Genomic DNA, 13,805 nt, shown 5'->3' on the forward strand with positions numbered 1-13,805 from the left:
GAACCGTTTCGGACAAACCGGGCAAAACACCGGTCCGGAAAAGGACGAAAGGAAGGACACACACACGCGGACGTCAGGATGCTTTCGGTCATTCATTGGCCACTGTTTATTTCGTTTACCTCACGCGCGTGCCCACGCTCGCTTGACGTAGCGTTTTCCTGTTTACACGTTTTTATAAATCTGTCCCTTGCTTTGTTCCTGCACCTCTGCGCGCGCCTACACCTGCACCAGTTTTTCCGGAATCTCTATGTACACCTACACAAATTCCAACTGTTGGAGTTTGATAGTTTGTTTTTTTCTTTGCTTTCATTTATCATAATTTCCGCTAGTAAGATCCCATCCCCACTTTCTATCAATTGCATAATATCGTTTGCTTTGGTTTGAGTGTATGAATCAGTGTGTGTGTTGGGTATGTATGTGGCGTGTGTGTGTTTGGGTGATTTGTTTTCACTTATTCGGGCGAGCCTTCAGGTTCTCAATGTGGTAACTCTCTTATAGTTTGCCCTTGTTTTCTCCGGAGAACTACGCGAACTTGCCGCAGTTTTGAGTTTCGCAGCCGAAAGTGGTGTCGGTCGATTTGTCTGGCATTTACCTACACATTTACGTGCTTGCTTCTAGGCAAGTGTTTTCGACGGTCTCGGACTTTTGAACGAACCCGCACCCGGTCCCATTTTACAAATAGTGCACGAAAGTTATCAATTCGGTTACCGATTCACGGTCGGTCGCCTGTGTTAGTTTAACTACATAGTGTTCGTTTGTGTTTTTGGTTGTTTTTTTCTTTTATCATAATATTTTTCACATATCCGTTCGCAGAACATTCGCTGCCCACCGTCTTCTCCTTTTTCTCTCTCTCTCTTTCTTTCTCTTTCTCTCTCTCTCTTTCTTGGAGACAACTTGGAGCGCCCTAACCTGACAACTCATCCTTTTTGGGGGGCTTCATCCATCCCTAGTGCCTTTATTAGCAACATACATACACTCACACATTGACATTACTTGTCAGCCCTTTTCAAGGAGAACATGGTGCCTATGCTGCCTATACAACAGTTTACAAGAAAGATTAGTCTACCGAAGGATGTGTGGAAAACAAAATTGGCCGACACTTAGAACCGTCAAAGTATAAGAGAAACAGAGAGAAATACTAAGCGAATCAGAGAGAAAGAAAGAGATAGAGCGAGGGAGTGAGAGTTGAGGCGAGAATAACAACGATAAACAGTAAAACAAATGTGGCAACAGCAGCTACAAAGTGGTAGAGTAAAGCGCACTTTAACAATCCAATTCTAGAAACCAACACTTTGAAAGCTGAAACAAATGCTTGGCCACCGACCGAAACAAACAAACGGAGCATCAACGGAAAACCTGAACGATAACAAACCGATCCGATCTCACTAGAGTAGAGTTGTAAACGACGGTGCAGTTTCCCTTTTGAATGCTGTGCTCACTGCGAATTAAGCACTTTTTTACATCAGAGTTCCGGATTGTGCATTTCTTACCTTACTCTATCGACCGGCTTCACATGATTTTTGGCTTCACCTGGGGTACTTTGGGTTTTTGCTTGTTTTATTCGACTGGAAAAAGTATCCGCACTTTCCGCGCACTGAAGTCTTGCCGTCCCCAGGCCTCACGCGCGAACACGGTCCTGCGAACCTGCGAACGAGGCGCTATCTAACTTTTGATTAACGGGTTCCTCGTACTCATGAAATGCTCTTGCTACGCATTTAGGATACGTGGCATAAGGTGCGCGATTAGAAAAATAATGTTCCTATGCTTGCTCTTCTTTCGCTAGTTCTCTACCATTGCATTTGTCCTCTGCCGTTTGCTTCTATTACACTATTACAAACACACACGTCAGGTTCGCCTCGTTGCGCACTCGTAGTTGTACGGGTTAATACGTATGTGTGAGTTACTTTCAAGATCAAACAAATCAAGGAAGAGATTGGTGGCCCAGAAAAAGGAGGCGCCCCGTGCCTCGTTCGATCCTTCCAAAAGCACACACAAAAACCGCACACGGCTCACAATCTGTGATGGCATTCAGGCGCTCTACGTTACGCTGTAACTAATAATGGTGACAATCATCAGAGTCCTTCGGGAGTCGTTTGAATACGTTTTGGTTTTATAAAATGGCAACACCTTCGAGGCCGACCATTCCCTGTTCTGAGTATTCCGAGTCAGTATCTGATTCGTGTGTCTGTGTGTGTGTGTTTGTGTGCCAAGCGATCGCGCCATCGAGTAGTAAAGTAAGGGCAGTAATGTTGGCTCAGTTTAGGTGTGTGTGTGTGCTTGAATCTATCATCTTTCTTTTGCATTTTTCCCCGTTTGACGGACCGGACACGCAACCACGGGCAGGCCACAGAATTGGCAGATTGGCACGCATGCCCGAAGATCTACTTCCGAAGCCACACGGCCGACCACAGGCTGGCCCGGCTTCGGCCGGCTACCCCAATTCCGAACCCCCTTTGAAACTCCCGACGCCCGGTTCGGAGTGTCAGTGTGTGGTGAGTGTTTATGTATTTTAAATTTACCTTTTGCTTTTTGGTGCATCTAGTGTTTTCCGTGCTGCTACAATTACTTCAACTATATAATTTAAATATATTTTTTACTAGGAAACAGTTTTGTGCTACCACAAATCGATCACCGTCCGCCAATCGGGCCAATCCTTCATTATGTTCATCTCCCACCTCAAGGGTTGGCAATCTCTGTGTGTGTGTTTGTGTGTCTGTGTGTTTCACTTTGGCCCATTTGTAAATTTTTCCACCCTCTTCGACTTTCCCGAGGTTTGATGGAAAAACCCTCAAATACCTGCCAAGTGCTAGAAGGACCCTCCGTAGGGTCATGTCCTTGTGCTGAGTCGTGTCGCTGTGTTGTGCCATTTGCCTCCTGCCTGGCACTGGGTCACCTGGACGGTGGATGGTTTCTGCGCGCGCGTGTGCTGAGGCGCCCCTCATCAGATAGGCTTGCGGGGGATGGTAGTGGGTAGTTACTTGGTACTTGGGATCGAACGATCGCTCACTCATATCACTGGGTACACTGGGAGCTGGAGATAGATACCTTCGGGACGTTGTTCTGAAGAGAGGAACTGGAAATAGGAAGAACGGAAAGCTTCGGGGGATACTGGCAGGGAACGAAAGAGAGAAGGAGAGGGCTGGTAAGCGATCTAGCAGTACGCGAGATCATCCATGTCCAGGTACACAGCATGTCACACGGTCGTCTCCCGGTCGACGTGGATGTACTCGACCGGCTGCAGCCCGTGTCAGGAGTCCGGATCGAAGAACAGGGGCTCCTTCTTGTACTCCTTCTTCGACAGAGTACCGTTCAGCGAAGCGGCTCCCGCCGACGGCTTCAGCTTCTCGGTGGCCTTGCGCCGCTTCTTCACCATCACCAGCAGGCAGAAGATGAGACAGGCCGAGATGGCGGCGGCCACGCAACCGAACGCCGCGTAGATGCCGCCGGGCAGCTCGATCAGCCGGCTGCCGCACTCCTGCTCGCTTTCGTCGTACCCGGATGGACAGTTTGGTCGGCCTGGAGTGACAGGATTGGATTTGTGGACACACAGAAGGACCAGTTATATACGGGGGACACAATGAACTCTGTTTATAGAGGGTGGTGTCCATCTAGTGTTTGGATTTCGAAGATGTGGAGGATGGCTGCCAAGCGTACGTCATCGACGGTTACGGCTCCTTCTTCATTCTCGAAGAAAAATGAGTCGATGATGCCCCGGACCAAAGTCCGCACCAAACAGTCAATGGTTCCGGGGTGCTTTGGCTTCTATTGCACGACGTGCGGGTTTTCTGAGCTCCAAATTCTGCTTATAGACTGTTTTATTATGTCTAAGCACGATTTCCACAGACCACTACTCACTCCACATGACGTATAAAGTGTCAATTTCGACGGTGTATCATACGGACAGCTTTCCTTAAGTTTTGTGAAAATGCGAAGCATTTCTCCAGAGGAGTGCAAATAGATTTTGCACAAATGGTGCACTAATCCAAACATTTCACTGAGTTAGTTGGCGAAACAGGGAAAAATAAGCATTGGAGCCGTTCGAAACGCAATAAGGAAATTCAAAGAAGAAAGCCGCTTTCAGGATAAAATGAAATCTGGGCGGAAAGCCGGTCCGGTGGATACAATTTAGTAAAAAAGTACTATTAAGTAAGATAACAGAGCGTTAAATACAGAAAGAAAAATGGAGTTTACTTCTAATTTGAATTTTTGGCGTTCATTTAAAATCGTGCTTAGACATAATGAGCTCAAATTAAATGAGCCTTTCCAATTTCGACAAGTTTGAGTTCGACAAGACTCACCGTTTTGGGAGTATAGCGGATGTTTGTTTGTTTGTTTGTTTGTTTATTATAAAACTCATTTGCCAGCATTGGCTAGATGAGCAGTGAATTGTACATTGTCAAGCAGTTGGACGCAACAAAAGACTGATGCGAATCGCAGACGCTCCCTGTAGTCGGACATAGACAGATTGAAGTCGAAAAGTGACGCCACAGAGTTGGAAGTATAGCGACCCATTTCGGAAATGTTAAAGTTTTTACTAAATTTCCAGAATGAAGTTTGACGTTTTAAAGGTCAAGTTATCGATAGTTTAAAATCCAAACACTTGCTGGATCACCCTATAAAGTCGCTCCAACTCCAGGACCTGCCGGTTAACGAATAGTACAGAAACACTCACCATCACACCAGAGGGCGCTGCCGATGCAAGCGTCCAGCTCCGGGCACCGATACTCGCACTCGGTTTCGCGTGGATACAACCCAAACTCGACCAGCGTGTCGTTGGCGGTGAAGTTCGTCTGCAGGTCCAGCTGCTGGATGAGGGACGCCTTCGTGCGCTGGATCTCGAGCCACGAGAACCCGATGCTGCCCGGTTCCTTGTGGATCGGTTCCAGCACCATGCTGACGGGTCTGTGGGAAGTCGACAAAGAACGTTAGTCCTTAGACCGTCCGACACCCGCTGTGGTGCCTTCCTGCTTACCGATCGAAGCTCAGAAACGGTTGATTACTCAGCCAGTCCTCGCTGAAGATGTGCAGCGACGCAGACCGACTGGACGGGGCCGACGGGCAGATGACGCGCATCACCTTGAGCGGAGCGCCCCCGTACACGATCAACCGGTTGCGTGTGTTGCACTTAGCGAAGTCCTCGATCGTCGGCTCCACCGGCAGAAAGCTACCCCAGGTCCGTACGAAAAGACTACGGTCCTGCTGCTGCGCCTCGATGTACCACGGCAACCCGTCGCAGCTGGCGTCGTGCGATCGAAGCGGAAAGTGCAGCTCGTCCTCACCACCCGAGCCACGCAACCGCAACCTCCGCCGGCACTCAGGCACCCGGATAAAGTCGTACGCCGCGTGAAAGTACACGTCGGCAAAGTCCTCCGAGATGTTGAGCCGCGTCACCACGAACGTTAGCTCCAGTGTCCGAGAGTTCGAGATGAAGGTGAGTGGCGCATTATAGGTGCTGCTGGTGTTGTCACAGAAGCACCCGAGCGGGATACGAACGTCCGGGTACGGTATATCGTAGATCCGTAGCTCTCCGGTGCGTGCGTCCGGCTCCGCGTCCGGCGTACTGCAGCGGGCCCGACCCGTGTGACCGTCACTCTCCGTGACGCAGGCGGCAAACTCACCGAACGAAACGTTAAACAACTCCACGCGTACCTGTCAAGCAGAACAGCTCACTCGGTACTAATCTCGGAGATCCGGCCACAAAACAGGACACTTACCCGCTCTCCAACGGACGCCTCGAAGCGATACAGACAGGAGATGTTCTTCGCGCCACCTCGCCCGTGCAGAAACACGTTTCGCGGTGACTGGAAGTCTCCTTTCCGTTTCCGGAACACGCGCGAACAGAGCAACGGAACGGCGGGATCCAGCGACAGCGAAGGGTCTTCGTGGGGATCCCGCGGCTTCTTGCTGCCAGGTCCCAGGTACGGTTCTCCGCCCAGCTCGGTGTCCACAAACTCGTAGTTGATGCCGAAACTCGACGGAAACAGCGACGTCCCGGTCATCGTGTGGAACTCAATTTTCTGTCGAATCAGGACAAACGGTTAGTTCCCAACAAGTCCTCAAGTAGGGTAGTGTGTGTGTGTGGCGATACTCACCAGATCCTGTCCCGTACTGACGTAGCTCTCGAGTGGGGTGCAGGGCCGCATCCGATGCCCCCTGCCGTCCAGCGTCATATGATCGCACAACTTCGGCGCTTCGTTGTCGAAGAACTCGGCCATCAACCGTCTCCCGGGGACCACCACGCTCGTTTTGGCACCCTTGCGCCCGTGGTCTTTGAACACGAGGTCGGACGAGTCCTTTCCGTGGCGCACCGATTGAACGTAGTTACCGGCGCCCACCTCCGACTTGCTGCCCCGATGTTTCGGGTACTTCTCCGGCCCACCGTACCCGGATCCAGTCCGACCGCGGCCACCACCGTCGCTAGGGGCCGTCGGCGGAGGCTGGTTGAAGATACTGTTCACTGTCGGCCCGTAGATGTACTGATCGACCGGATTCCACACGTTGTCTACGTTGATCTTGATGGTCTTGCCGTTCTGATTGCCCGCCGTGTAGTAGTTGTTGACGGTCCGGTTCATGAGCTGCTGGTAGAGGGCCGTGGTCGCCGTCATACCCGGGAGCGACGACGACGTGGCTCCACCGCCAACCGTCGAACCGTACGGCGATGGCGATGCTCCGGTTGATGCCGACGACGACGACGACGACGAGAGAATGCTGGCCGGTGACGTAGTCCGGACGGGGACGAACGTACCGGCGCTGTCCCAGATGCGGGTCCGAGTAATCCACGGCAGAGGATCATTCTGAAACGCCAAATCCAGGGAAAAGGAATCCATGATCGAACTGGAGGACGAAGAACTGAGGTGTACTTACCCGTCCGATCGTGGAGTTATCCCCGCCACTGCTGCTGCCACTGCTCGGCTGCAGGATCTGCAGGTGGTAGTGCGTGAACGAGATCCAAATCAAGTCGGTCGGCATGCCGTGGAAGTAGTACGTGCAGGTCGTGTTCGGTGCCAACGTGTGGCGTGGGCTGAGCAGATGCCCGATGCGGCCACGGCGCGACAGCAGCACTTCATCTGTGGAGAACCGGAAACGAACGCCACAAAAAAAAACCAGATTGAACTGAAGGACCGTTTACAGTTTCTAGACAGTTTGACCTCGGCACGAGCCGTCCTTTGAGGAAAATTGAATTTATCATTCGCGACGCAATTGCTGTCTGGAAAGCAAATCTGAAGAAAGGCGTCTTGGCGAGAAGCTCAATCAAAGCGCCATTGAGCTCCCGCGCCAGCAAGGATAATGCGCTCCGCACTCTAGGCCTGATGTAAATTGATTTCTTTTCATGACTCGCCCCGCCCGACAACGAGTCGACGAAAGGGCGCTCAAGATATCCCAGTTTTTCAAGGACCCCTTCGCCTTTCGCTTCTCGTCCCGCGACACTTGTTTCGGCCACCATTTTATTGGTGTTTAAATTTTGTTTATCTACGAAATTGACGGAACGTGTTTGGTGCGCCCGTCCGTGGCCAATTTCTAATGGCAGACCAGATTTCGGCCACTCAATAGTAATTTATTCAGCTGTCATTCGGCGTTAATGGCGAATGGCTCGATGCTGCTATCGATGCTTACCTGGGTTCGAGGCGTTGATGTGAAACTCACACTTGCTGCCGCCCTGGGCGAAATCGAACGAGTCGGAGTCGGCGAACAGGATGTCGACGTCCAGCTCGAAGCCCCGGTTCGACTGACCGGACTGTAGTGGCGCCGAAAATGGGCTCGAGTGGAACGCGATCAGCATTTCGGGACCTCTGCAACAGAGAGAGAGAGAGAAGGAATATGGGAGCTTATGCATTACTTTAAGGGCCCCATGCCCCATGACGGCAGGTTGATCGCGCCGATGGCAAACGTGCCCATCGCGGCGTGGCCCATATCACATCCCGCTCCCGTCGACAGAGTTCCATTTCCGAGCCTCATAGCGCGGAAAGTCCAACTCGCCCCGAAGCTAACTTATATTATCACCAAAATGAGAAAAGTTTTGCGCCTTGCGCCGCACCGGCGTCGAGGCCGTTCCCAGATTACCTTGCAGTCACTTCAAACAGTCGTGCACCGCTTTTTGCAGAATTATTTCTTATGTTTCGTCATGGGTGTGTGGCGGTGTGTTTGTGTGGGGCGCGTTCCCTTCGGAGAGCCTTCCCGGCGTGAGTGGCAGTTATTTGCGATCTTATTTTTCGTACTTCGCCAACTTCATGCTGTTTGTCGAGAAGCCAAACTTCATTCGCCGTTATCGTACGTCTCGGGTCTCGGGATGATAGATCGCAAACCGTCCGCCGGCGTTGTTTGCGCGGACCCGGAGCTCACCGACCGTTCCGCGTCCTAGAGGGGGCTCGGATCAAGGCTCGGCTCGTGCGCGGTCGGAATGACTCGAAAATCGCTAATGAAATCCCCGGGACCACCACCACCACCGGGCACTTAAGCTGTACGCCACGCCGCGGAAAACGTGCTGAATCGTTGGAAAAGTTTTTATCCAGCCCCGCGTTCCGTCGGAAATCCACGAATCAAGGTTTCCCCGAGGCTGCATTTCGGGTTTGTCAGTCATATGGCGCTGAGGGGTGAGATATGTTGCTTCGGGCGACTCACGGGTTGTTGTTTTTCCGGTTCACGCTGTTTTCGCGTATTACTTCTAACGCTTGTGTCGTAGATTTCGTTTGCGACCGCGACCCGCCAGGTCTTGGAGGAAGGACTTCAAGAGGCCGTGCTAATGGATGAACCGCGGGGCCTTTCGCGGGATCACTTACCTTGAAACGACACGTGGCAACCAGTCGCCGCCGCAGTATTTGGCCAGCACCGGATCGTTGGTGCTGCTGCCGTCGTAGAAGATGAGATGATCCCGCTCGCCGGTACAGTCGGACCACGCACGGACGGCCCGGGCCGTCTTGTTGAGGCTGGCGATGGAGCTGCAACGGGAACGGAAAGGACATTCGTGAGATGTACGCAGCAACAATTTAGGAGGTATTGCTTTCGCGATTTCTGCGTTTTTAGGTCGTTTTAATTGTGAAGCTCCGTTCGAAAGAATTCGCCATTCGTCGAACAGTTCTTTCGAATTCCGTAATCAATCTTCTGTAATTCCAGGTTTTCGAACGAGAATTGTGACTGACTTTGTCTGGTTTCCACATTCGATCAAAGAATCGCTCCTGATAGAAGCAATCCTAGATCAAGGAATTTATGGGAACAAAAGAGAATAGCAATTTATGAGTTATCAGCTCTAGTAGGGGAAACTAAGACTCTTCAAGCAAAACCAGAAGCATATTCCAAGACTCAACCTTTCGTATTCGTATTGTGGGACTGTGACAAGGATTAAAAATATTGTTACGATAGTGGCCTTAATCTTCTTACTCTTGTGAAACACGCACAGTTTTATCTTCTTGGTCTACCTTATGAAACTGTGGGCCGATGACCCACATGCTCTACTTCTAGTGTCCAGACGATAAGCTGTTATGGTTCGACGATGGCTAGCAGATTAAAGTTGCTTTGCATAAACTCGAGTAAAGTGAGTCTCGAGTCTCTGTACTTTCTAGTTTGACGAGAAATTTAACACAGCATTATGGAGTCTGTGTATTGGAGTTGCGGAGCTTTGATTACGTCGGAGAATGTGTTGCCCATTAAATTTCTCTTATCGTTACACATGATGTCAAATATTTTTGTGTCGGAAATCGTAGTCTTTTCAACTTAAGCCTGAGCGAATTAAAAGCTTAAGGTGTAATTACTCAAGTCTGTAGCTCAACTGATCGTTTGCAAAATTAGAACTTTCCGGAAGTAGCCGGAAGTAGAGTTTGGAATGTTGATGATGATATCACTGAGCAAATTATGACTTGTTTGGCACACCTCGACTGGATGGCATAGAAAGGATAACGGGAAGTTTTCTTACGATAAATGCGATTGGAAAAATGCTTCTTAGGTTCGAAAGATTTTTTACGAATTCGTTAAAATTTCCTCTTACAACAAAATAATGCACCAATTAACAAGACGCAAGTTATCAGGGAGTGCCTCGGGGTTGATGATATTGAGCATTTAGACAATCCATCACAATCTCCAGACTAGCCTATTGCGAACATGTGATAGCATTGATGAACCTTGGAGTAACTGAGAAAACTTCTCGTAGTTCGATAGATTAGCTCAATTAATACCTAAGGACTGTTTCGCGTCCGAGGAAATGGTTTCCAGGCGCTGACCTGGACTGAGAATATTTAAACGGCATTGGCATTGAAAAGTTAGAGAAGCGTTGGCATGATTGTATTACACTTGGAGGAGATCATGTTGATGAATAATAAAGAATTTTGCCGATAAAATGTTGTTTTCATAGTCTCGGGACTTATTGAACGATGTGTTACAACGGTCGAATAACGCTGAATGAAAGCACAATTCTTTCGGGCTCTCTCGCGACGCCTCGGTGGCCCATTGTAAAAGAGCGGAAGGCGAGCTACAACATCGCAGCAAATGGCACAAAAGCGACTTTCAATGTTTTGCCATCGACTCGCTTCTGTCGGACCGAACCACCCGCTGGACGCTGCCTACTCCTGCAGTGGGGCTGCTGCGGACACTGGCACAACACACAAAGTCAAAGCCACACGCAAGCGCAGCCAATGTGGCGCGCAATTAAGCGCGACATGGAAATGAAATTTTGTGCCATTCAGTCGGATGGGCGACATCATGCGCCGCGTGGGGTGATTCGGTCGAATCCTCCCGGGGCTTGGTGGAGGCGGGTAAATGTGGTGTTGACTTCGCAGACACAGTTCGGCACAGTTCTACCCCGTCAGCCAGCCAGTCAGTGTTGGTGCGGTTAAGCCGTGCCGGAGGTCGCCGCTAAGGATAACTTCTCCCGGTTCGATCCGGTGTTCCGGCCGCACCGATTTCCGTGGTGCGTAGTGGCCGTGCCGTGTGTTGCGCAAAGTTTTAATGAGCATGCGAGGAGTGGAAAAAGCACAAAAACTAATGAATCAGTGCTGCGCTTTTGACGCAAACAGAAACTATTTCCAAGAACTGACGTGCAGCGTCAGCGCGATGAGTTCCTCGGCAGGTTTGCAACGTGACGGGTGACCCGGATCCTGCACCACCGTGTGCGAGTTTTAGTTTTACAATTAAAAAAGTTCAAACCATTCTCATTCGATCCGTACGAAAATCAACATCGGATGCCCGACCTTTGCCGACGATGCTGCCATTGCGTTGGGAAAACATTTGTGTTTTCTAAACAGAAAACCACAGACAAACACACACTGACGGCAGCAAAGGGCGCACAACTTGGTCGGCAACAGTTTCGTATTACTTCCAGTCCGCGGGCCACACCAACCAACGGTGAGGCTCGCGCCAATTATACGGGAAACTCCACCACCGGAAAGTTGATAGAAATTCGCCCGTTGTGTGCATGTGGAACGCGAGATTAGAATGGGTGGCGCATAGATTTCCGAGCGAGCACACGGCGAGTTGTCAATCGGAGGACCAACGGCGAGAAAGCAAGCCACCCCGAAAGGACAGCAACGCGGCCCACGGCCGAAAGCACAATAAACACACGATTTGCACAATCGGGTGGTTCGGGTTGCGTAGCGATGGTGCACCGGGTGCACCGGGTTGTGGAGCATAAAAAGACGGTAAACAAATGCGAGGCGCCCAGGGTCCTTTGTGTGCCTTTGAAATGGCGTTGCACTCGAGTGGAGCACCACGAACATCGGCTCCCTCCGATCGGAGCTAATGTAACCAAATAGTGTGTCGAACCGAATGCCCGATTCCGCTCCAGCCTTGGCATATGTGCAACCCGTAACAGGCGCGTAGAGCGCCCGGACGCGGATTCCTCGGCCCGCAAGGTACAACTTTTCTCATAAACCAAACCTCACACACTGTGTGTGTGTGTGTGTGTGTGTGTTTGAGTGCTGATTCAGAGGTTTTCCGCTTATTTTTTGTTTCTCCGGCAGTTCCGGCATTTTCCGGCTGCCAAAGGGGCGGCGGCTTACAACAAGACCACAGACGAGGCCGCTGCCAGGATTCGTCTCGCTGCGTACGGTGCTCCGCCGGGTAGGGGCGCGTAAAGTTGCTGAAGTTGCTCCGAATTTCCTGTGTGAGCCGAAAACGAGCGAACTCCGTGGCCGTCGACGCCGCCGCCGCTGCCGCCGCCACCGGAAGACAAGTGGAAAACGATTTTCACAAAATTTATGCTCACGCGCCGATGGGGTGGAAATCGGCGTGTCGGGCAGCAGGCGGACGGTGGTGCGGCGGAACCCACGAAACTAGTTTCCGCTTTTCCAACCCATTCACCGATGTTAATAAACAATTGCTGTTTTTCTGCCCTCTCTCTCTCTCTCTCTCTGGTTGGCAGCGTGGTTTTTTGTGTTCAAATTGTTCGATTCCCGTGTTTTTGTGCCTTGCGTCCCGATTCGGTCTGTGTGCGCATTGTGCACCCTGAGGCCAACGGGTACAACGCTCGAGTGGTCCGTAAACAGGAAGTGCTCGAGTTGGAGAAAATTGTGAAACTGTGTTCCCTTCCCGCGTGCATGGCAGTGAATTATGGTGACCGAGATTGGGATGGCCGGGCGAGGGGCCAAGACCAAGCGAAAGAGAGAGAAAGAGAGAAAGAGAGAGGGAGAGAGGGAGAGGGAGAGAGAGAGAGGAAGAAAATTACAGTTTCTACACGCTTGTAATGACTCGTGTTCGGGTTGCAGTTTGAAATTTGTCGATGAAGTCAGCGAAAGCTGTGTCGGATTTGTGCGATCGCTGCATGCGCTCGAAGCTTAATTTACGGCGGTTTATGAATAATAACACCGCAGGCGAATTAAATATTCGGCTTTTCCTTTACTGCAGACAATGCCCAGATTGGTGCAGATTGTGTTGGTTGCGTTAGTTCAAGGAGTAGTAAATCCGGAGCCTGATAAAAAAAAATAATCCGGAGCCTGATTGTTGAGACGAACACACTATGGCGAAAAGGCAGACATTAGACGATTTAAAAAAAATTAAGGATTTCTTTTAAATACATAAATAAACTATGAACAATCCGAATTTGCAGCCTTCTGGGTTGCGTCGATTCCGACAATTGATCTGTCGAAGTCAAAAGAGTGATAAAAAATGTTCTTTTCAACCAACTTTTATTGACCACTTCAAAGCGATCGTTTGCACGGTTTTCAAACGATAATGTACCTATATTATCTATTATTATAAAGGTGGATAGATCCTTTTTTGATGGAATAAAATCAAATATTCACATTTCGCATTTATTTTCCATTTTTTCCATCCTATTCTTCTATTATTGGGATGGAATAGGTAAACTATTTATGTTTTATTCGAACAATCGACTGTGCCTATTCAGGTGAAAAGTATTTACCCGCTAGTTCATATACGTTATCACAGCATTGTTCTTTCGTGCAATTACGGGTATGTAAAATTAACGTGGATGAAATGAGATTTCATCAAAGCGAATATCGTCATACGCGTCATTCACTCTAATAATAGCGAAAACGTCGATCTGGGCCCAACTAGAGCGTCGAAGTCCTTGGAGGAGCTTTGTAAGCGTCAACAGCGACGCAGAACAAGTGAAATGGAAAATTTATTAAAAGACAAATACAGTTTGGAAGAAGTGATTGAACGGGCAAAGAAAATGGCGTGAAAAGAAGGCAATTTTGAGGCAGTTAGTTTATTGGGACGCTTGGGGCATTAACTTGTTAGGACAATATCGATATGAGTTTGGATGAGGAAATCACTCAATAAATATTCCTCTGTATGTTTACGCGCATAAGGGACAAGATTTTTGATATCCGTGAAGTTGTCGTGCAGATTGCATAACT

At 49.8% G+C, this 13,805-nt stretch overlaps 1 protein-coding gene across 1 annotated transcript in view; it reads right to left on the minus strand.

Moving 5' to 3' along the window:
• Positions 1-3,247: 3,247 nt before the first annotated feature.
• LOC128267643 (uncharacterized) overlaps positions 3,248-13,805 on the minus strand; it is a 46,332-nt gene continuing 35,774 nt past the window's right edge. The window contains exons 7-14 of the mRNA XM_053004529.1: positions 8,778-8,936; positions 7,615-7,790; positions 6,865-7,067; positions 6,093-6,794; positions 5,715-6,017; positions 4,973-5,649; positions 4,673-4,902; positions 3,248-3,516 (exon numbers count right to left, since the gene is read on the minus strand). Of these exons, the coding sequence (XP_052860489.1) occupies positions 3,248-3,516; positions 4,673-4,902; positions 4,973-5,649; positions 5,715-6,017; positions 6,093-6,794; positions 6,865-7,067; positions 7,615-7,790; positions 8,778-8,936 (2,719 nt within the window). The remainder of the gene's footprint in view (positions 3,517-4,672; positions 4,903-4,972; positions 5,650-5,714; positions 6,018-6,092; positions 6,795-6,864; positions 7,068-7,614; positions 7,791-8,777; positions 8,937-13,805) is intronic.

This window comes from Anopheles cruzii, chromosome 2 (assembly GCF_943734635.1).
Source record: "Anopheles cruzii chromosome 2, idAnoCruzAS_RS32_06, whole genome shotgun sequence".
Taxonomy (NCBI): domain Eukaryota; kingdom Metazoa; phylum Arthropoda; class Insecta; order Diptera; family Culicidae; genus Anopheles; species Anopheles cruzii.